General features: G+C 47.1%; 1 protein-coding gene across 3 annotated transcripts in view; it reads left to right on the forward strand.

Annotated features, from left to right (window-relative positions):
• PGAP6 (post-GPI attachment to proteins 6) overlaps nucleotides 1-23,581 on the forward strand; it is an 86,146-nt gene that overhangs the window by 24,085 nt on the left and 38,480 nt on the right. The window contains exon 1 of one of the 3 annotated variants that reach the window (XM_077827451.1): nucleotides 16,779-16,961. The exons of the other annotated variants lie outside the window; for them this stretch is intronic. Coding sequence (XP_077683577.1) covers nucleotides 16,859-16,961 — 103 coding nt within the window. The 5' untranslated portion in view covers nucleotides 16,779-16,858. Of the gene's footprint in view, nucleotides 1-16,778; nucleotides 16,962-23,581 lie in introns of those variants that run through there. 3 annotated transcript variants of the gene reach the window in all.

Raw genomic sequence — 23,581 nt, forward strand, 5'->3', positions numbered from 1 at the left:
GTTGCGAGCAGGTGACCACCACATGCCCGCTGTTGAGTTCTAAGCCAGCCATACACAACTGATCAGCCACTCAGCAGGAGTCTGTGCGTGGTCTCCATTGCATGAGCCACCTGCTCACACCTCACCCCAAGCTCACTGAGGATGCAGAAATAAGCAGGAAGAGGAGTTTCACCATGTACCAGATCTTGGGAGACAGGCCAGTCCTCGCTTACAGACAGTCCCCCAACCTGAAGCAAATACTCACCAGCAACCACACACCACACAACAAAAACACTAACCCAGGAACCTATCCTTGCAATAAAGCCCGTTGCCAACTGTGTCCACATATCTATTCAGGGGACACCATCATAGGGCCTAATCACATCAGCCACACTATCAGAGGCTCGTTCACCTGTGCATTGGTAAGGCAATCCCCATCTTTTCATATTCTCTGTATATATCTATCTATCTTCCTACCGTATTTTCCACTCCATGCATCTGATGAAGTGGGTTTTAGCCCACAAAAACTTATGCCCAAATAAATTTGTTCGTCTCTAAGGTGCCACAAGTACTCCTTTTTCTTTTTGCTGACACAGACTAACACAGTTATCACTCTGAAACCTGAACCAATATTGTGATTGGTATTTACTCTGAAATATTGTTTCCATGTTGGCATTAGAAGTGAACTCAACTCCTCAGGATGAAAGGGAAACAACCCATCATATTGCAGGGGGAAATTCCTTCCAGACTCCACAGAAACAAGGTGGGGGAGGTAATATCTTTCATGGAACCAACTTCTGTTAGGGCACGTCTTCACTGGCAACATTAAAGTGCTGCCGTGGCAGCGCTTTAATGTGGCTTGTGTAATTGCGGCACAGCGCTGGGAGAGAACTCTAAAAAAAACAAAAAACCACACCTCCACTAGGGGCATAGCTACCAGTGCTCCAGCACTGTCTACACTGCCACATTACAGCACTGAAACTTGCAGCACTCGGGATGTGTTTTTTCACACCCCTGAGCGAAAAAGTTGCAGAGCTGTAAAGTGCCAGTGTAGACAAGCCCTTAGTAAGAGAGACATGTTTTTGAGCTCATACAGAGCTCTTCTTCAGTCCTGGGAAACTAACTCAGGCCAGGTCTACACTAGACACTTACTTTGCTATAACTGCCTCACTCAGGGGTGTGAAAAATCCACACCCCTGAGCAAGGTAGTTATACTGACCTAACCGCTCTCCTCTCCCCCGCCCCCCACCCGGTGTAATCAGCGCTATGTTGTGGAGGTGGAGTTATTAAACCAATGGTAGAGCTCTCTCCCATTGGCGTGTCGTCACCAGAAGTGCTACAGCAGTGCAGCTGCATCAGTGAAGCCGCACTGATACAAGTTCATAGTCTGTGTCCGCAAAAAGAAAAGGAGGACTTGTGGCACCTCAGAGACTAACAAATTTATTTGAGCATAAGCTTTTGTGAGCTACACCTCAAGTGAGCTGTAGCTCATGAAAGCTTATGCTCAAATAGGTTCATAGTGTAGACCTGCCCTCAGAGTATTACAGCTAAATACAAGGCGGAACAGATTGTATAGCATAAGTAGTTCTCACATAATTCAAGGAACCATTCAAGTGAAGTGGCCCATTAACACCTTTCCAGTCATAGGAAGGAAAGTTGGGCGGGGAGTGAGAAAGCAGTTGTGGGGCATTGGGGGTGGTTTACAGAATGCTTTAATAAACTATAAATCCAGTAAAAAGAAAAGAAGGACTTGTGGCACCTTAGAGACTAACACATTTATCTGAGCATAAGCTTTCGTGAGCTACAGCTCACTTCATCAGATGCATCATGAAAGCTTATGCTCAAATAAATTTGTTTGTCTCTAAGGTGCCACAAGTACTCCTTTTCTTTTTGCGGATACAGACTAACATGGCTACTACTCTGAAACCTATAAATCCAGTGTCTCCATTCAGTCCATGATTTTTAGTATATACCAAAGTTATGGATTTAAGCTTCCTGGCTTGTCTTTTGAAAGTGTTGTGCAGGTTTCATTTGAAGATGAGGTCTGATTGGTCAGATACAGAGTGATCACTTTGTGAAAAGTGTTCACCCACAGGTGATAGGGTGTTTTTGTCTTACTATTTTCCTGTGTGGGTTTGTTCAAAAGGATAGTGATTGTCTGATTTCACTCACATAGTTTTATTGCCGGCATTTAGTGCACTAAATGAGGTATACAACATGTTGTGATAGGCATGTGTTGGACCCATGCATCTTGGAAAGTGTGTTATGGGGGTGGTATTGATCACTGTAGCAGAAGAGATATGTCTGCAGGTTTTTCACCTGTTCTGGCAGGGTCCGGTGCCACTTTGAGATGGTGAGTACTGGTCTGTAGGGAGCTTGCTTCTGATGATGAGCTTGGAGAGGTTGGGGGTTGTTTGAAGGTCAAAGAAGGGGGTTCAGGAAAGATTTATTTCAGGATGGTGTCCCTGTTGAGAATGGGTTGTAGTTTTTTGATACCCTGTATGGGCTCCAGTGTGGAGTGGTAGGTGATAATTAGGGGTGTATGATCAGAGGGGGTTTTATTTCTATATTATAGCAAGTTCTCTTGGTGTATTTGGGTGGCCCATTCCATGATTAGATATACTCTGGTGGAGTGCCTTTGTTTGGTGAAGGCAGTTTTCAATGTGTTAGGGGTGTATATCCCAGACTTTCCCCTTGGAGCATATTCTGTGGAATCTGAGTGCGTGGCTGTAGATAACAGATTTCTTGGTGTGTTTGGGACGGGTACTGGATCTATGAAGACAGGTGTGGTGATCTCTGGGTTTCCTGTGTATATAGTTGCCTGAAGGGTTTCATTGTTGACGCTGATCATGGTGTCCAGGAAGTTGATGCTAGTGTGGGAGTGTTCCAGAGAGAGTTTAATGGATGGGTGGTAATTATTGAAGTTGTGGAGGAAATCTGAGGGAGTTTGTCTGTCCAGAGGATAAAAATATCACTGTTGGTTTTGTTGTGCATTTGTCTAGAAATTCGTCTTCAAGGTGGCCCAGGAAGATGTTGGCATATTGATGAGCCATCCTAGTTCCCATGACTGTGCAGACCACGGGAAACAATGTGGTGTTAAATGTAAAGTTGTTATGGGTGAGGATGAAATTAATGAGATTGGTGATTGTTTGGTATAGATATCTGAGTGTTGCCCATTGTCTTGTAAATAGTTGAGGCAGGCAGCTATGCTGTCATTGTGAGGGAAGTTGTTGTATTGGGAAGTGACATACATGGTGACATGAATGGTGTTCTGAGGAGGGAGGTTAATGTTGTGGAGTTTGTGGAGGAAGTCGGTTGTGTCATAGGCACCGACTTCGTGGGTGCTCCAGAGCTGGAGCACCCACGGGGAAAAAATGGTGGGTGCTGAGCAACTACCGGCAGAGCCCCCATCAGCTCCCCGTACTGCATCCCGCCCTCCGGCAGGCCCCATGGATCAGTGCCTCCCATCCCTCCCCACACCTCCTGCCCATCACAACCAGCTGTTTTTCAGCGTGCAGGAGACTGGGAGGGACGGGGGAGGAGTGAGGATGCGGTGTGCTCGGGTCAGGGGGCAGAACTGGGTGGGAAGAGGTGGGGTGGGGCCTTGGAGGATGGAGTGGGGACGGGGCCTGGGGCAGAGCTGGGGGTTGAGCCTGGGGCACTTTGCAAAGTTGGCGCCTGTGGGTTGAGTCCTGGAGGTGAGTGGTTTGAGGATGGTTCTAGGAGTCCCAATATTCCTTCAGTAAGAGTGGCATGGCCAGATATGATGAGTCTGCCTGGGTTCCCTTGTTTGTGTATTTTAGGAAGTGTGTAGAAGATCCCTGGGGTGAGTTTGTGGGGGATGAGTTTCTCTTGGAGTTGTTTGGAGAAGGATTTTATCATCTTAAATTCCTGGGTAAATTGTTTCGTGGAGTCTTCGAGTTCTTTATAGTAGGTGTTGTAGAATTATTGTTGGCCTTGTTAATGTAGTCGTCATTGTTGAGGACTACAATGGCACCCCCTTTTCTGCTGGTTTGATCACTATCTTGTGGTTAGATTTCAGGGATTATGTGGCTGTCCTCTCTGCAGTGGAGAGATTATGGTGGATGTGATGTTTGCTAAGGATTTCAACTTTTTTTCCCCCTGAAGCAATAAATGTAATGATCAAGAGTGGTTTCATCTGCCCTGCAATGTCAAGTCAGATTACTGTTTTTTCTTCTGATTGTCAGTGGGGATGTGGTAATTGTGAGTGGTGTCATTGTTAAAGAATTCTTTGAGGCAGAGATGGCCAATTAATTCTTCTAGTTCTCCGCATGTTAGTATGAACCCAGGAGTACCCAAGATTGTGAAAAGAATGAGGAGTACTTGTGGCACCTTAGAGACTAACACATTTATTTGGGCATAAGCTTTCATGGGCTAAAACCCACTTCATTAGATGCATGCAGTGGAAAATACAATAGAAATATATATATTGTGATACAGCATGGCCAGAGGGCAGCAGGAGAGTGTTTGTTTTTTTGGTTTTTTTTTAAGCAAAAAAGGTGTTTTTATTTGCATGACACATTTACAAAACAAAAATAATAGCATATACAATGCGTAACACAGCAACCAATCACAATTGTTTTCTCATTAGCTTCAGGGGAGGGAACTGTTCAAGCTTGCCTGGGCCCAGAGTGGGGGGGCTTCCTCGACTCTCGTGGTCTTCCACCCTTCCGAGTTACCTGGTGGCCCAGAGCAAGGGGGCTTCATCGACTCTCAAGGTCTGCCACCCCCTCGAGTTACCTGGCGCCACGCCCAGTGTCACCAACAATTCCCTCCTCTGAAAGCACCCAACAAGAGGGGCAGGCTGTGGGGTGGACAATCTGGGGGGACAGGGGGAAGTGCACCCACGTGTGAAAGGACCCCTCTAAGGTGGTGGTGTCTGCAGCAGCAATGGCTGGGGCTGGGGTCCTTTACTCTCTCCCCCAATCAAAGGGTCAAAGCAAAGGGAGCCGGACGGGGACACCGAGCAGAGAACCTCGGACAGTGCCCACCGTTCCTCAAAAGCATCAAGGGAGTCGGTGGACGCCGCCCAGAGGAACTCCGCCCAGATACATGAACAGACCGAGGATCAGAAAACGGCCCCAGCAGGAGAGTGGTTTTTTTTTGAAGCAGAGAAGAATTTTATTTGTGTAACACTTACAAAGAACCACCAAAAAGAATAAAGCAAAACTATGCAACAAAACAAAAGCAAACACAAGGTATAACACAGCAGCCTTTAGGAGGGAGAAGTGTTCAGGCTAGCCTGGGCCCAGAGCTGGGGGGCTTCCTCGACACTCGTGGTCTTCCACCCTCCTGAGTTACCTGGTGGCCTAGAGCGGGGGGGCTTCCTCGACACTCGTGGTCTTCCACCCCCTCAAGTTACCTAGTGCCACGCCCAGTGTCACCAATTATTCCTCTCCTGAGAGTGCCCAACAAGATCGGCATGGCTGCAGGGTGGGCGGTTTGGGGGTGGGGGGGACGTACACCCACGTGTGATAGGACCCCTCCTAGATGACAGTGATGATGGTATCCACAGTGGCAAAGGCTGGGGCTGGGGTCTCTTGCTCTTCCCCTCAATCAAAAGGTCAGACGGAGGGAACCGTATGGGGTCACCGAGCAGAGAACCTCAGACAGCGCCCACCGCTCCTCGAAGGCGTCAAGGGAGTCCGTGGATGCCACCCAGAGGAACTCCGCCCGGATACGTGAACAGACCGAGGATCGGAAAACGGCCCCAGCAGGAGAGTGTTTTTTTGAAGCAGAAATAGTTTTATTTGTGTAACACTTACAAAGAATCACCAAAAAGCTTAAAGCAAAACTATGCAACAAAACAAAAGCAAACACAAAGTATAATACAGCAGCCTTTAGGAGGGAGAAGTGTTCAGGCTAGCCTGGGCCCAGAGCAGGGGGGGCTTTCTCGACACTCGTGGTCTTCCACCCTCCTGAGTTACCTGGTGGCTTAGAGCGGGGGAGCTTCCTCAACACTCATGGTCTTCCACCCTCTCAAGTTACCTAGTGCCACGCCCTGTGTCACTGATTATTCCTCTCCTGAGAGTGCCTGACAAGATGGGCATGGCTGCGGGGTGGGCGGTTTGGGGGTGCAGGGGACATACACCCACATGTGATAGGACCCCTCCTAGGTGACAGTGATGATGGTATCCACAGTGGCAAAGGCTGCGGCTGGGGTCTCTCGCTCTTCCCCTCAATCAAAGGGTCAGGCGGAGGGAACCGGACGGGGTCACTGAGCAGAGAACCTCGGACAGCGCCCACCGCTCCTCGAATGCGTCAAGGGAGTCGTTGGACGCCACCCAGAGGAACTCCACCCGGATACGTGAACAGACCGAGGATCGGAAAATGGACCCAGCAGGAGAGTGGGGTTTTTTTGAAGCAGAAAAGAATTTTATTTGTGTAACACTTACAAAGAATCACCAAAAAGCTTAAAGCAAAACTATGCAACAAAACAAAAGCAAATACAAGGTATAACACAGCAGCCTTCAGGAGGGAGAAGTGTTCAGGCTAGCCTGGGCCCAGAGCGGGGGGGCTTCCTCGACACTCGTGGTCTTCCACCCCCTCAAGTTACCTAGTGCCACGCCCAGTGTCACCGATTATCCCTCTCCTGAGGGTGCCCAACAAGATGGGCATGGCTGCGGGGTGGGCAGTTTGGGGGTGGGGGGGACATACACCATGTGTGATAGGACCCCTCCTAGGTGACAGTGATGATAGTATCCACAGCGGCAACGGCTGGGGCTGAGGTCTCTCGCTCTTCCCCTCAATCAAAGGGTCAGGCGGAGGGAACCAGACGGGGTCACCGAGCAGAGAACCTCGGACAGCGCCCACCGCTCCTCGAATGCGTCAAGGGAGTCGTTGGACGCCGCCCAGAGGAACTCCATCCGGATACGTGAACAGACCGAGGATCGGAAAACGGCCCCAGCAGGAGAGTGTTAGAAGGGAGCCTTATTCCCTGTAGAGGGAAGAAAGTTTGCTATAGATTAATTAAATCACCTGAAGCCAATTAAAGCAGCTGAAGCCAATTAGAGCACCTGAAGCCAGTCACCTGATAACCCCCTCCCCCCCCCGCTTCAATCAGACAGGAGAAGGAGTTGAAACAGAGTGGATTGGTGTTGGAGCAGAGAGCAGTTTGGAGGGAAGCAGAGGAGAGTTTGGAGAAGTGCTGTGGTGGGCTAAGAAGACCAAGACCCTAGGTAAAGGGACACCTGGTTTGTGCAGAGGGAGGGCAGGAAGCCCCACAAGCTGAAGGGCAGGAGAGGGAAGTAGCCCAGGGGAAGGAACTGTAAGTTCAAGTGGTTTACTGCTATCCCTAGGGCCCTTGGGCTGGGACCCAGAGTAGAGGGTGGGCCCAGGTCCCTCCCTATTCACTCCCCTCCTCTAGGACACTAGTGGGGCAGTTAATACTCCAGTTCAGGGGCGAGAAATGGTGCCCTGAACCCTCCCCAAGAAGAGAAAGTGTGAGACCCATCAAAGTAGTGCTGGCAATTTGCCACTATATATATATATATATATATATATATACACACACACGCACAGAATATGAAAAAATGGGGGTTGCCATACCAACTGTAATGACACTAATCAATTAAGGTGGACTATTATCAGCAGGAGAAAAAAACTTTTGTAGCGATAATCAGGATGGCCCTTTTCAAACAGTTAACAGGAAGGTGTGAGTAACAGTAGGGGAAAAATTAGCATGGGGAAATAGTTTTTAGTTTTTGTAATGACTCATCCAGGGTCAGCTCCAGGCACCAGCTTTCCAAGCAGGTGCTTGGGGCGGCATTCAGAATGGGGCGGCAGTCCGTGTCCTGCAGCGGCAATTCAGCGGCAGCTCCGCTGCTCTTCCTACTGCAGAGGCTTTTGGGCGGCAGCAGCAATTCGGCGGCGACTGCTTGGGGCGGCAAAATTGGTAGAGCTGCCCCTGGACTCATTCACTGCCAGTTTTTATTCAAGCCTAATTTAATGGTGTCTAGTTTGCAAATTAATTCCAGTTCTGCAGTTTCTCATTGGAGTCTGTTTTTGAAGTTTTTTGTTGAAGAATTGCCATTTTTAGGTCTGTAATTGAGTGTCCAGGGAAGTTGAAGTGTTCTCCGACTGGGTTTTGAATGTTATAATTCTTGACGTCTGATTTGTGTCCATTTATTCTTTTGCGTAGAGACTGTCCAGTTTGGCCAATGTACATGGCAGAGGGGCACCTCCCTACCACTTGTCCTTAGAGTAGTGGTTCTCAACCTGCGGTCCATGGGCCACTTGTGGCCCAGTCAGCATAGAGCTGCAGCCCATGTGACATCCTCAGGGCCATAGAGGTAGTATTGGATGTGGCCCACATAACACATTGTGGGCCACTTATGCAGCCCACAATGGTAAATAGGTTGAGAACCACTGCCTTAGAGTAATGACAGGTTTCAGAGTAACAGCCATGTTAGTCTGTATTCGCAAAAAGAAAAGGAATACTTGTGGCACCTTAGAGACTAACCAATTTATTTGAGCATAAGCTTTCGTGAGCTACAGCTCACTTCATCGGATGCATACTGTGGAAAATACAGAAGATGTTTTTATACACACAGACCATGAAAAAATGAGTGTTTATCACTACAAAAGGTTTTCTCTCCCCCCACCCCACTCTCCTGCTGGTAATAGCTTATCTAAAGTGATCACTCTCCTTACAATGTGTATGATAATCAAGGTGGGCCATTTCCAGCACAAATCCAGGTTTTCTCCCCCCCCCCCCCCCCAAAAACCCACTCTCCTGTAAGGAGAGTGATCACTTTAGATAAGCTATTACCAGCAGGAGAGTGGGGTGGGGAGAGAGAAAACCTTTTGTAGTGATAAACACCCATTTTTTCATGGTCTGTGTGTATAAAAACATCTTCTGTATTTTCCACAGCATGCATCCGATGAAGTGAGCTGTAGCTCACGAAAGCTTATGCTCAAATAAATTGGTTAGTCTCTAAGGTGCCACAAGTACTCCTTTTCTTTTTGCCTTAGAGTAAGGAATTCTTGTCTAGTCCCTGACACCTCTAGCCTCGGGGAGCACAAGCATGGCCCTTCAGCCTCTGCCAGCCCTGCTCTCTTTACAGATTAAGGATGAACACATTCCAACATTCGAGGCCCTGAGCATCTACAGGTATGTTAGCAAAGAGAAGAATCATAGAATCATAGAATCATAGAATATCAGGGTTGGAAGGGACCCCTGAAGGTCATCTAGTCCAACCCCCTGCTCGAAGCAGGACCAATTCCCAGTTAAATCATCCCAGCCAGGGCTTTGTCAAGCCTGACCTTAAAAACTTCCAAGGAAGGAGATTCCACCACCTCCCTAGGCAACGCATTCCAGTGTTTCACCACCCTCTTAGTGAAAAAGTTTTTCCTAATATCCAATCTAAACCTCCCCCACTGCAACTTGAGGCCATTACTCCTCGTTCTGTCATCTGCTACCATTGAGAACAGTCTAGAGCCATCCTCTTTGGAACCCCCTTTCAGGTAGTTGAAAGCAGCTATCAAATCCCCCCTCATTCTTCTCTTCTGCAGGCTAAACAATCCCAGCTCCCTCAGCCTCTCCTCATAAGTCATGTGTTCTAGACCCCTAATCATTTTTGTTGCCCTTCGCTGGACTCTCTCCAATTTATCCACATCCTTCTTGTAGTGTGGGGCCCAAAACTGGACACAGTACTCCAGATGAGGCCTCACCAATGTCGAATAGAGGGGGACGATCACGTCCCTCGATCTGCTCGCTATGCCCCTACTTATACATCCCAAAATGCCATTGGCCTTCTTGGCAACAAGGGCACACTGCTGACTCATATCCAGCTTCTCGTCCACTGTCACCCCTGGGTCCTTTTCCGCAGAACTGCTGCCTAGCCATTCGGCTGCTAGTCTGTAGCGGTGCATTGGATTCTTCCGTCCTAAGTGCAGGACCCTGCACTTATCCTTATTGAACCTCATCAGATTTCTTTTGGCCCAATCCTCCAATTTGTCTAGGTCCTTCTGTATCCTATCCCTCCCCTCCAGCGTATCTACCACTCCTCCCAGTTTAGTATCGTCCGCAAATTTGCTGAGAGTGCAATCCACACCATCCTCCAGATCATTTATGAAGATATTGAACAAAACCGGCCCCAGGACCGACCCCTGGGGCACTCCACTTGACACCGGCTGCCACCTAGACATGGAGCCATTGATCACTACCCGTTGAGCCCGACAATCTAGCCAGCTTTCTACCCACCCTATAGTGCATTCATCCAGCCCATACTTGGATGAAGGTCAGGGAAAGTGTGGGACCCTTACTGAACGGGGGAGGCAACATAGTGACAGATGATGTGGGAAAAGCTGAGGTACTCAATGATTTTTTTGCCTTGGTCTTCACAGACAAGGTCTGCTCTCAGACTGCTGCACTCGGCAACATGGTATGGGGAGGAGGTGAGCAGCCCTCCGTGGTGAAAGAACAGGTTAAGGACTATTTAGAAAAGCTGGACATGCACAAATCCATGGGTCCAGATCTAATGCATCCAAGGGTGCTGAGGGAGTTGGCTGATGTGATTGCAGAGCCATTGGCCATTATCTTTCAAAATTCGTGGCGATCGGGGGAGGTCCCAGAGGATAGGAAAAAAGGCAAACGTAGTGCCCACATTTAAAAAAGGAAAGAGAGAGAACCTGGGGAACTACAGACTGGTCAGCCTCACTTCAGTCCCTGAAATCATGGAGCAGGTCCTCAAGGAATCCATTTTGAAGCACTTGGAGGAGAGGAAGGTGATCAGGACAAGTCAACATGGATTCACCAAGGGCGAGTCATGCCTGACCAACCTGATTGCCTTCTATGATGAGATAACTGGCTCTGTGGATATGGGGAAAGCGGTGGATGTGATATATCTTGACTTTAGCAAAGCTTTTAATATGGTCTCCCACAGTATTCTTGCCAGCAAGCTAAAGAAGCATGGATTGGATGAATGGACTATAAGGTGGATAGAAAGCTGGCTAGATTGTCAGACTCAACAGGTAGTGATCAATGGCTTGATGTCTAGTTGGCAGCCGGTATCAAGAGGAGCACCCCAGGGGTCGGTCCTGGGGCTGGTTATGTTCAATATCTTTATTAATGATCTGGATGATGAGGGTGAAATTCATCCCAGCAAGTTTGCAAATGACATTAAGCTAGGGGGAGAGGTAGATATGCTGGAGGGAAGGGATAGGATCCAGAGTGACCTAGACAAATTGGAGGATTGGGCCAAAAGAAATCTGATGACGTTCAACAAGGACAAGTGCAGAGTCCTGCACTTAGGAAGGAAGAATCCCATGCACCACTACAGGCTGGGGACCAACTAGCTAAGCAGCTGTTCTTCAGAGAAGGATCTGGGGATTATAGTGGATGAGAAGCTGGGTATGAGTCAGCAGTGTGCCCTAAGAAGGTCAACGGCATATTGGGCTGTATTAGTAGGAGCATTGCCAGGAGATCGAGGGAAGCGATTATTCCCCTCTGTTCGGCACTGGTGAGGCCACACCTGGAGTATTGCGTCAAGTTTTGGGCCCCCCACTACAGAAGGGATGTGGACAAATTGGAGAGAATCAAGCGGAGGGCAACAAAAATGATTAGGGGGCTGGGGCACTGGGGTTATTTAGTCTGCAGAAGAGTGAGGGGGGATTTGAGAGCAGCCTTCAACTACCTGAAGGGGGGTTCCAAAGACGATAGAGCTAGGGTGTTCTCAGTGGTGGCAGATGACAGAACAAGAAGCAATGGTCTCAAGTTGCAGGGGGGGAAGTCTAGGTTGGATATTAAGAAACACTATTTCACTAGGATATTAGGAAACACTATTTCACAAGAAGCACTGGAATGGGTTACCTAGGGAGGTGGCGGAATCTCCATCCTTAGAGGTTTTTAAGGCCCAGCTTGACACAGCCCTGGCTGGGATGATTTAGTTGGTATTGGTCCTGCTTTGAGCAAGGGATTGGACTAGATGACCTCCTGAGGTTTCTTCCAACCCTAATATTCTATGATCTGTCTGGAGAGTCCAGCCCCTGGTCCACTGGACACTTTCAAAATATCCTCTGTTCCCAAAGGGACGGTGAACCCAGTCTTTCCAGTTACATTGCAAAACGCAGTTCTGCTTAATACAGCACTTACACTTCCTTTCTCTATAAAGAAGTCTATGTTTATTTAACAAAGTACAGAGATTCAAATGATAGCAAGCAGAAATATTGGAAACAAAGGATAAGATAAAATCATAACACTCATAGCCTAAATTTAATCAATAGGACATTATGTCCCAAGAGCTAAAGCTCACCCAAAAGCCTTCCAGCATAGTACAGCCAGGCTTGGCTGTGATCTTCTATTCAAGGTGCAAACCCACTGTCAGATTACTCTCTAGGTGAAAGATGCAAGGGTGTCCCTTTGCAACTGCAGATATATCATACAGTCCTTTGATCTTCATTCATAAACTTATGCTCAAATAAATTGGTTATTAAGGTGCCACAAGTACTTTTCTTTATTCATAAACCGGACACCCTTCAGCTGTGTGTTCTTTGTATATTTTGTAATCTCTTATTCATTTGTTAATCTTGATTAGTAGACGTCTTAGAATGTAGATATGGATCTATGGTGAATTAGAGAATACAAAATTTGCATATAAATAGACAGCTGAGTGTTGCCTGTCTGTCTGAAAAAAGCAAAGTTTAGTGACCTTCTTTAACTCAGACCTGAAGGTCGTAATTTCCAGTGTAGGTACATAGCGCCTTACATATTATCCTTACCTAAATTTCACAATGTTTATGATGACTAGTGTCTTACTGGCTCTCTGAGATCTCATGCCACTTCTTAGGGAATTATGCATATAACTGACCCAGGGGATCCTTGTAAAACTCCATGCATCCCCTGTGCCCTCTGCCAGTTAGCTTCAAGAGGTTCCTGGGTCACAGCAGGAATAGACTCTAATCACACATCTCCCCTGATGCTGAGTGGGGGGACACCCCAATAATCACCCACCTTTCCCTGACCCTATCAGAGAGGGGTTATACCACCTACGACTCCAGTCTGTCTTTCTTCAAAGTTGTAAAACCGCCACAGTTCCCCTCACACCATACTGAGCAACTGGGACTCCCAAGGGAACCTACATAGAAATGACAACTGGTGAATCTGGGCTGTCACCTGGCAGGTTCCCCAGCCTCATCACCCAGCTTCCTGCATTTGGGCAGAGAAGGGGTTTAATGTGAGCTCTACTTGCTACCCACAAAAAGATTTGGGGCTGTTCTCCTGGTTGTCCCCAGCACCTTCCACACATACCCTGAGCTCTCTGCCAGTCAAACAAATATTAGCACCTAAGAATGTTTGTTTGATTATTATTTATTTATTTATTTTAAATGGAGGGTGGGGAATCTGATTTTATGTGAATTCTGGCAGGACCCACACTCAGAAGTGCAAGAGCAGTCATCTACTCTGCTTCTCTGGGCAGAACTGAACTCTCCAGTACCCCCTCTAACCTTTCCAGAATTTGATTGCCTTAGCCATGGCACTAATGGCCCTGAGAGCCCTGGCCACAACAATGGCCCTAAGATTTTTTTTGGAAGTAGGCCAGAGACATTTCCCCAAAGCCTGAGCCAAGGTGGGTAAATATTTATTTAAATTTTTGAAAATCTGGGGTTTTTTAAATACAGTTAATTTTTTTTAAAAAATCTACTTACATTATAAGAAGCTATGTTAAGTTATATTCTATGACAACCTATATTAAGGCCTAAACTTATTATAATCTATTAAAACAATGTAAATTAAATACAAAAATAATATTAAGCAATCCATGTTTGTTGCCCAATTTTAAAGAACACACTAAACTGCTGGAACTTGCTGGCTAAGCACGTAGAACTAGAGTTGATGAGTGAACCCAGCTTTTGACAGCACTAGCCTCTTCTACAGGTGCAGAAAATATTTTCTTCACTTCAGTTTATTCAGTTAGATCAGGTCAATGACTAATTCATTCAACATTGAGAAAACAATTGAGTTGAAAAAGCAGGAAAGTCATTTTTCTTTTCCAATCTATTAATAAAAATGAGGTGTGGGAGGATGAGCTTGACTACTGTTAAAATATTTAAAGACATGGTGTCCAGAAATAATTTAAATTCACTAACTAAATATAGCAATCCTTTCTTTAATAAATAATTTTTAAATGCAAAACATACTTTGATAAACTTTTTTCTTCTTTCCATCAAATTTAAGGTACTTTTATTTAAATTAAAAAAAAAATGCTGTTTTTGTGCTTTAAGTGAACTTGAATTTCTAACCAGAGCTTTGCAAAAATCACAAGTAAAAATTTAACATAATCTAGAGTAAATAAGAAATATATCATTCAACATTTTCTAACATAAAAATGTAAAATGCTTAAATGTGTACTGATATAGTATACTATTCTGGTTAGCAAAAAGAAGCACCAAATTTAGTTTCAGAATAGCAGCCGTGTTAGTCTGTATCCGCAAAAAGAAAAGGTTACCTCAGAGACTAACAAATTTATTTGAGCATAAACTTTCGTGAGCTACAGCTCACTTCATCAGACGCATTCAGTGGAAAATACAGTGGGGAGATTTATATACACAGAGAACATGAAACAATGGGTGTTACCATACACACTGTAATGAGAGTGATCAGGTAAGGTGAGCTATTACCAGCAGGAAAGCAGGGGGCCGGGGTGAGGGGAACTTTTGTAGTGATAATCAAGGTGGGCCATTTCCAGCAGTTGACAAGAACGTCTGAGGAACAGTGGGGGGTGGAGGGGGGGAATAAACATGGGGAAATAGTTTTACTTTGTGTAATGACCCATCCACTCCCAGTCTTTATTCAAGCCTAAGTTAATTGTATCCAGTTTACAGATTAATTCCAATTCAGCAGTCTCTCGTTGGAGTCTGTTTTTGAAGTTTTTTTTTTGTTGAAGAATTGCCACTTTTAGGTCTGTAATTGAGTGACGAAAGAGATTGAAGTGTTCTCCGACTGTTTTTTGAATGTTATAATTCTTGACATCTGATTTGTGTCCATTGATTCTTTTACATAGAGACTGTCCAGTTTGGCCAATGTACATGGCAGAGGAGCATTGCTGGCATATGATGGCATATATCACATTGGTAGATGAGCAGGTGAACGAGCCTCTGATAAAAAGAAAAGGAGTACTTGTGGCACCTTAGAGACTAAAAAATTTATTTGAGCATAAGCTTTCGTAAGCTACAGTTCACTTTATCGGAGCCTCTGATAGTGTCGCTGATGTGATTAGGCCCTATGATGGCGTCCCCTGAATAGATATGTGGACACAGTTGGTAATGGGCTTCATTGCAAGGATAGGTTCCTGGGTTAGTGGTTCTGTTGTGTTGTGTGTGGTTGCTGGTGAGTATTTCCTTCAGGTTGGGGGGGCTGTCTGTAAGCAAGGACTGGCCTGTCTCCCAAGATCTGTGACAGTGATGGGTCGTCCTTCAGGATAGGTTGTAGATCCTTGATGATGCGTTGGAGAGATTTTAGTTGGGGGCTGAAGGTGATGGATAGTGGCGTTCTGATATTTTCTTGGGCCTGTACTGTAGTAGGTAACTTCTGGGTACTCTTCCGGCTCTGTCAATCTGTTTCTTTTCTTCAGCAGGTGGGTATTGATATGAGCTTGAATTAATATGCAAACTAGATACCATTAACTTGGGTTTGAATAGCAACTGGGAGTGGCTGGGTCATTACACATATTGAATCTATTTTCTTAAGCTAAGTATCCTCACACCTTCTCCTCAACTGTCTAAATGGGCCATCTTGATGATCACTACAAAAATTTTTTTTTCTCCTGCTGATAATAGCTCATCTTAACTAATTAGCCTCTCACAGTTCATATGGTAACTTCCAATTTATCTGCATGTGTGTGTATGTGTATGTATCTTCTTACTATATGTTCCATTCTATGCATCAGATGAAGTAGGTTGTAGCCCATGAAAGCTTATGCTCTAAAAAATTTGTTAGTCTCTAAGGTGCCACGAGTACTCCTATATTTTAAGGGCTTGTCTACACAAGGACACGCTAGAAAATTAACCTTTGAATTAATTAAAGGTGTGAATTTAAATTGGATTAAACTGCAATAACCCTCTGTGTGGACATTCTCAATCAGAATTAAAGCAGCCTATCCGTTTCACTGCGAATTAAAATAAATCAGATTAAAGCCACTTGAATTCTGAATGGTTTCAGAATAACAGCCGTGTTAGTCTGTATTCGCAAAAAGAAAAGGAGTACTTGTGGCACCTTAGCGACTAACCAATTTATTTGAGCATAAGCTTTCGTGAGCTAGTCTCTAAGGTGCCACAAGTACTCCTTTTTTTTTTTTTTTTTTTTGAATTCTGGATGAGAGGCATGTCTACGCTACAAAATTGCTCTACCTGTTTTACATCGGCATACAGCTCCAGCAGTAATCACCAGAGTCCTGCCCCCAGCTCCAGGGGCCTTTTCAGGGTTATGGGGTGCACCCTAGAGAACTGTCGGGGGGATGGGTCACTGCGGGGTGAGGGGTCATTCTGGGGAGGTCTCCAGAGGCGCGGTGTACAGGGAACTCTCTTGGGGCTAGGGGAGTCTCTGAGGGGGGCACTCCAGAGTGGGAGGTGCCTGGGGGGGTCACTAAGAGCTCTATGGCGTGAGGGGTCACTCCGAGGTCAGGGTGCCTGTGTGTGTGTGGTGGGGTGTCGTTCCCGTCCCCCTCGCACGGGATAGAGGAAGCTCCCCACCCCGGCCAGCCTGAGGCTGGGCCCTCCCCTCGGGCGGGGCCGGGCCTGGCCGCGGAAGCCGGCGGGGCGGGACTCAGCAGCCAGGGAGCCGCAAGGGCGGCGATGGGGGCCCGCGGCGGAAGGAGTCCGCGGCCCCGGGCGGCGATGCCGGGATAGCGCAGCCGGTGCCATGGTGCGGGCAGCGGGCCTAGCGCTCGGGCTCCTCCTCCTGCAGCTGCTGCAGCTTCTCTCGCTTCCCGCCGCCGGCAGCAGCCGGCCCGGCGGCCCCGGCGGTGAGTGAGCGGGGCGGAACTGAGACCCCCGCCCAGCAGGGTCTCGCCTTGTGGGGCAGAGCCCGGCGCCCCCTGCTGCGCCGCCCGGCTCTGCGCCCCCCGGGCACAGACGCACAGCAGGGACGGGCACAGCCCGGGTAGCCGTCCTGAACGGGCGCTGGGCACCGGGGAGCTCCCGCGGGCCCCTCCCGACTCCAGAGACCTGTCCTGGGAACTCGGTGCGGTGCCGCGCTTAGGGGGCCGGGTGCTTGGCAACTACGAGGGCAGCCCCAGTCCTGGGTGGGGGGAGCCGGTGCGCTAGGCCCGCCGGTATGGAGAGCGGGAGCGTCCCGGAGCCTGGCCCGGCCACCGCGGCCCCTTGTCGCTTTCCCTGCTTCCCGAAGGACAGCGGAGGCGGGGGATGCAGGAAGCGGGCCAGGCTGTGCAGGAGCGGTGCTGAGGGCACCAAACTAATGCCGGGGTTTGAGAGGGGGGCAATGGAAATAGCTTGAATACTCCCTTGGCTGGAGGAGGGGAGTCAGCCTCTCTCATGTTGCTTCCCGGCCTCATCAGCCGCTAGGGCAGCCTAAGCTTGGAAACAGGGCAGCTGGCGGTCTGTCTAGAGCTTGTTGACCAGCTGTGCAGTGGGAATCCAGGGGCCACTGCTCTGTTCTGAGCTGGCTGAGGGGACTTAGCAGTTTGCGCAGTGTCCGTTCTCTTTCCTTCTGTCTCTCCGTGCTCCAGCTGGCTGACCCTATAGAAATTGAGTGTTGGAGGTGGCTCCTAATTTCAGCCCGTTAAACTGTGGCCATTATTCACGTCATTACTGGAGAGCTGCACGCGAGGAGCTGAGTACGCTGCTTCGGCTGAGCTCTTGGTCCTTGTGTATGTGGCTTTCTTCTGACTTAGGGTCCCATATGCTGTGTGTCACCCTTCCTGGAAGAGGGTGAAATTTCTAAACTCCTGGCCCTGTGGAATTATCACAGCTAGACATTTCTGTACCAATGCTCTGAGCATTGGTGGAATTTGGTGATGGTGATTGGCTTGTGCAGCCTGGCTCATTCTCATTTAGCAGGTTTCAGAGTAGCAGCCGTGTTAGTCTGTATCCGCAAGAAGAACAGGAGTACTTGTGGCACCTTAGAGACTAACAGATTTATTTAGCAGTTGCATCTATGGACACATCAAATCATGATCTCTTTCCAGCTCTTGCATGTGCTGGCAAATTCTTCACCTGGCAAATTCTGCTGCCTGCATTAAATATGTTAGACTGAATGTACTGCCTAGGAAGGTCATTCAGATTTAAAAATTTTATTAAGATTTTTAAAAAAGTGAACGGTACAGAGTTTAAGTATAGGAGGTTTTGGTTATCAGGGAATAATGTACAGATTATCAAGGGGTGCGAAATTCGGTTTAAGATTGGGTGGCATAGGGAATACATAATCTGCAATATCCCCTATTGGGGTTGAAAGGTTGATGGGTCAAAGTACAGACATTGAGATATGAGGGTATGTTGTTCATATAATGGCTATGTTCAGGTGTGGAGTAGTCAATCTATAATCAATTTTAATTAGCACTGCCAGAAGCTCTCTAAATGTTTATATGTAGCATAATTTCAAAGCTGCAGAATTCTGTCTGTGTGTGTGTGTAAGATTTCATTCTGATCCTCAGCACTGCCTCCTCCCTATATGTCTAGGCACCAGGCAGAGTTTTCAGAATCAGTGGGAAATGGCTATCTAGGAAAGTTGTTTGCAGTGTTGGTTGTAGGCATGTTGGCCCCAGGATATTTGGAACACAAGGTGGGTTAAAGTCAAGAGCATTCGATCCATATGCTCTATCAGTTGAGACTCTGTTTAGTATAGTCAAATTCCATGGTCAGTGAGTCATACTCTGGTGCCTTGTGCTGTTTGCAAGGGGTGGAAGTGGAACAACAGAGGACTGGCACAACAGACCTGGCTTTTGACTTCCTCACTGATCGCTGGTTCTATATGTGAGTTCATTAGTGAAATGGAATTAACAAGAGTTTAGGACTATTTTTGCTCAGCCTGCGTAAGGGGCATTTAAGCAGTGGGGAAGATGACCCACGCTGAGGGTCAGGGAGCTGGATGTGTCTAAAAAGGCAAGTCCCCTTTGCACCAAGATCACTTGAGAGACTTTCCACACACTCCTAGTTAGGTGGACAAGCTGTTCTAAAAATGTGGAATGCCATTTTGAAAACTTTTCAAAATTGTCTTTGTTGCCCTATCCTGGCTACAAACTGGCTTGTCTGAGAAGCCTCAGAAGAGGATTATCCAAAAGATCGTGGTGAGTTGTTCCCAGGCCACATCTGAGGTGCTTCCTCACTCATGTTCTACTTGGAAGTCCCCTCCAGGTGGGCTATCACACTCCTCAGCTGACTGCTTAGCTGGCCTGCATCCTGGGAATGCATTCTGGTGCTGTTTGGGAGGAGCATGCATCCTGCTGAGACCACATACTTCCTTTCCTAGAGGCCAGGTTTCAGTGCAAGATCCTTCCCCACCCATGCTGAGTTGGATCATGCATGCCTTCCCTACTGCCAGAGGCCATTCTCCAGCTCAACTTCATCAGTTAGGGAAGCATGTCAGTGATGCTGTGAAAGTTCTGTCCTAGTGCTGCCAACCCTCCCAGCATGGCATTTGCTGGAGTAATCAACCCACACTTATCTTGTGGCTGCCATCCCTTAGCATGGCTCATTGTTCAAATATTTGTGTTTTTAACTCCTGCAGAGCTGTAAGTCCCAGCTGAAAGGGCAAATGGGGTAGTCTCTGAATCCATTACAGAGTAATGGAAAGCAAACGGCACTATGCCATTGCTTGTAATAAAGGCAGCTCAAAACAGAGTAAAATAAACATAATTAGAAACTAAGTTTGAAAGTGGCAGGACTGACCTGACTCCTTATGATTCTCAAGGACAAAAGGTTACAAAGGTTTCTTTGACTACAGAGCCTAGCCCCTATTGACAGTTGTTCTAGCCACTCCCTCTGTAGCACTTTGTCCTTGGAGTGAACAGGACTGGTGATAAACAGGGCAGAACTGGGTCTTCTGGTTTTTGCTCTTGTCATTGTCTGCTGCAGGTTGTTGCATAGTTCATGCCTGATCATGTTAATGCCCCTTGTCCCTGCCATCCACATTGTTCTAATTTTCACATTGCGTGAAGGTCCCTTGCCCTCAACAGTGTCCAGACAGCAGTGACTCTGCCCTGGGTCAGGATGCAGAGGGCGGCAGGTTATAACATGGCCATGTCCAGAGAGGTTCATTGAAACAGGACCATTTCCTTCCAATCTTGGACATGGGGGGAAAGGAATTGTTCTGATGTGTGTGACTACCTGTCTGGTTTGAATTTGTGCTTGGGCTTGTCCATGAGAGATGCTGTCAGTGGGATTGCCTATGCTTTAAGAGTTGTGGTATTTACCCTAGTGTAGAGAAATCCAGTAATGGTGTCAGCTCATGGAGTCTCCTTTGTTTTTTCTCTGTGAGGTGGTTCAGCTTCTTTCCATGTAAAGTGAATCTTCAATTTTAAGTGTACAAAACACCATCAGCTTGAAATCTAGTCAGTCAAACCATGACTTAATCATGCTTGTTCCAGATACTGCTCCTGCCAAGGACTGATTTTCAATCATGTTTTCTTATCTTACAAAATGAGAAGGACCCACAAAAATGAGGAATGTGTGTTTACAAGGGAGCCAATAGCACTGGTGATAGGCACATGTACAAAGGAAACAAACTGAATGCTTACTCTGTGTTATAGTGGTGCCCAGAATGTAATGCTGACCACAGGACGGCCCAGACTGTGCCCTAGCGAGCTGTTCGTAACCCACTAAAAAAACAGGAAGTGTGATGTTTTAAGTTGACAGTGTCCATGTAAGTAATTTGGGGTCAAGGTGTTCATAACTAGATTTATTTGTATTGTGGTCTAAGACAAGGGCCCCATTGTGCTATAGGCACTGTACACAGAACAAAGACACAGTCCATGCCCCAAGATTTTTTTGGGACCCCACTACTCAGCATTTGGAAGTAAGGAGATAATTGACCCATGGTTTGAACCCTCTCTTCAGACCCACCCAACATTGTTTTTAATGGAGCATTAGCTGTCTGCTGTGTTCTGCATTGAGCTGCCACTGGTTACCTAGTGGAGTTTGTATGGTAGTTGATCTAGCCTTTGTGCTCTCTCTGTGACTCTAACAACTCCCATGGCCAGGTACAGAGTCTCCGCTGCCCTGGAGAGCCCAGTGTGGGCTGACTGCCTTGAGTGCAACAGGGTTTTTGCAGTCATTGCTGGCACAGGCTGTTTTAAGGAAGCTGCTTCTTTAAGGTTTATGTTTGGCCTTGGTTAACCCTTTTGACAGTATTATTTTTCGGGTTTCCCTGGCTACTCCCTCATTGTTTGCAGTGTTTGTTCAAGTTGCTGATGATCGCTGGGAGCCAGCTCTTGGTACATCTGTACTCTAGCCCTCATCTGGCATGCTGTTTGGTGGGTTAACCAACCTCACCCTAATGCTGCCACCCTCCCTCCCCTGGCACAGTGCACTTCTGGTGGTGGGGGGTAGACAGAGCCCGTGACTGAGACCTCCAACACACAGTTCGAAATCAGGCTTTGATCTTAGAGCCTAAGGGGAATTTCTAAGGGCCAAATGAACAAACTTTCCCAGCAGGGATGTACCATTCCCAGGGATGATGTCATGAGGAAGCCAGCCCCACTGAAGGCATGAGCAAAGAAAGTGGGGTTTCCCTTATTTTAAATAGCGAGACAACTCATCATACTTAGAGCCCTGCAAATCTGCAGATACTCGCTTTACATCTGTGGACCATGTTTGTGGATCACAGATCAGATGCAGATACAAATTTTATATCCACGCAGGGTTCTAATCATACAGCTGCACCATACCTGAGCCAAGTGAACACCAACTCACTAATTGCTGATGAGCTGTAACTGGTGGGGGGAGCTGCCGCTGGCAATATCCCCTCACTCACTCATGGGTAGGGGGAAGGGCATTGCCTTTCACCTGCCTGGGAATTTGTTGTTCTTTGCAACAGCTTCACTGTGTACAATGTAGTTCTGCTCACAATGGTTTGTCTCAATTCATCTGTTTTCTCTGCATCTCCCTTTAAATCCCACTGGCCTGACCTGTCCTCTGGATGTAGCTAGCAGATGCTGAGCTGCTCTGTGCATGTAGCTAGACTACATGAGAAGAAACTCCTACTATGGTAATTCTGTCCTTTCCCAGACCTGATTTCATCCCCATGTGTCTCATGACCGACCTAGACTGTGAGTTCTTTGGGGGCAGGGGTTGTCCCTTACTGTGTTTGTACAACATCCAGCACAGAAAGCTGGGTTCTTTGAATGCTTGTCTAAAAGGTCATATGAAAGGGAAGCCATCTCGTCATGTTTGTCCACACACAGGTTACACTGGATTTCTACAATTGTATTGAAAATTGGTTCACTGGCTGGGGTTTGTATCAGTTTGCTAAATGAAGCTGACAGAATAAGCCAGGTGTAGATTGATTGACATTGCTCCACACAGAAGCTGGGAGCAGAGCCTGTCACATCAGGGTCAGAAACTGACCTTAAAACTGCAGAAAGGCTGTTCCCTCCTCATGTTCTGTCAGATCCAAACACTGGATGATTTAGTTGGGGTTGGTCCTGCTTTGAGCAACTAGATGACCTTCTGAGGTCCAACCTTAATCGTCTATGATTTTATGGTGCTGGCCTGCACCCACTGGCTCTGCTCCCAGCTGCTGTCTGGCTCTGCTCAGTCCCCCTGCACTAACAGCTGTGCTTAGCACATATCCAGTAGATCTCTAGCATTAACCTGTTCAAAGCCAAATCACCCCAAGGAGGCTAAGGAATTATTTCAGTGCCTTTAGCTATCCTTAGGGGAGGATGGAGATGATCCAAGAAATGGCAAAGGCCTTGTCTACACACAATTTGTGCATGTTTAGCTGAAGTATTTTTCAAGGTCATTTAAACTGGTACAGACACCTGTGTGGCTCTTCCATCTCCCCATATGCCTGTCTACCTGTTCTTCCCCCAACCAGATCCCCTGGTGCTTACAGGCAGTGGCTGCTTTAAGTGTTTGTTTCATTTATAAAGTGTTCAGTGAGCTACTAGCTAATCTCAAAAGCCCCCAGTAGAGTTCCTGGGAAGAGGGGGAGCAGCATGACAGTAGGGCAGGTGGAGCAGTCCCAGGAAGGGAGAAAGGACAAGAACTCACAGCCTAGTTTATTTTTCCAAGTCTGAGTCATCCTGACCCCCTACTTCACCCAAGGCTGCTCTGTGATGATGCTCCCAGCAACTTTGAGATCTATTGGCTGGGGTCAAAGCAGGGGTGGGGAGAAGTGGAAGAGCTGCTGATGCTCTCCAATAGCTATTGACTTTCTTGTGTGTTTGTAAATTCCAAAAGTGCCTGTCCCATGCGTGCCCTTGGCAATCTTAAATCAACATGATAAATAAAGAGACACCCCCCACCCCCTCAGTTCCCCAGAACAAATCAAATAACCCAGAGACAGCAAATATAATATTACCTAGCTCTGGTATAGCATTCATCATCTGAAAGTGCTTTACAAGGAAAGTAAGCATCATGATCCCATTGTACAGATGGGGAAACTGGGCATAGAGAGGCGCAGTGA

This window comes from Eretmochelys imbricata, chromosome 10 (genome assembly GCF_965152235.1).
Source record: "Eretmochelys imbricata isolate rEreImb1 chromosome 10, rEreImb1.hap1, whole genome shotgun sequence".
Classification (NCBI taxonomy): domain Eukaryota; kingdom Metazoa; phylum Chordata; order Testudines; family Cheloniidae; genus Eretmochelys; species Eretmochelys imbricata.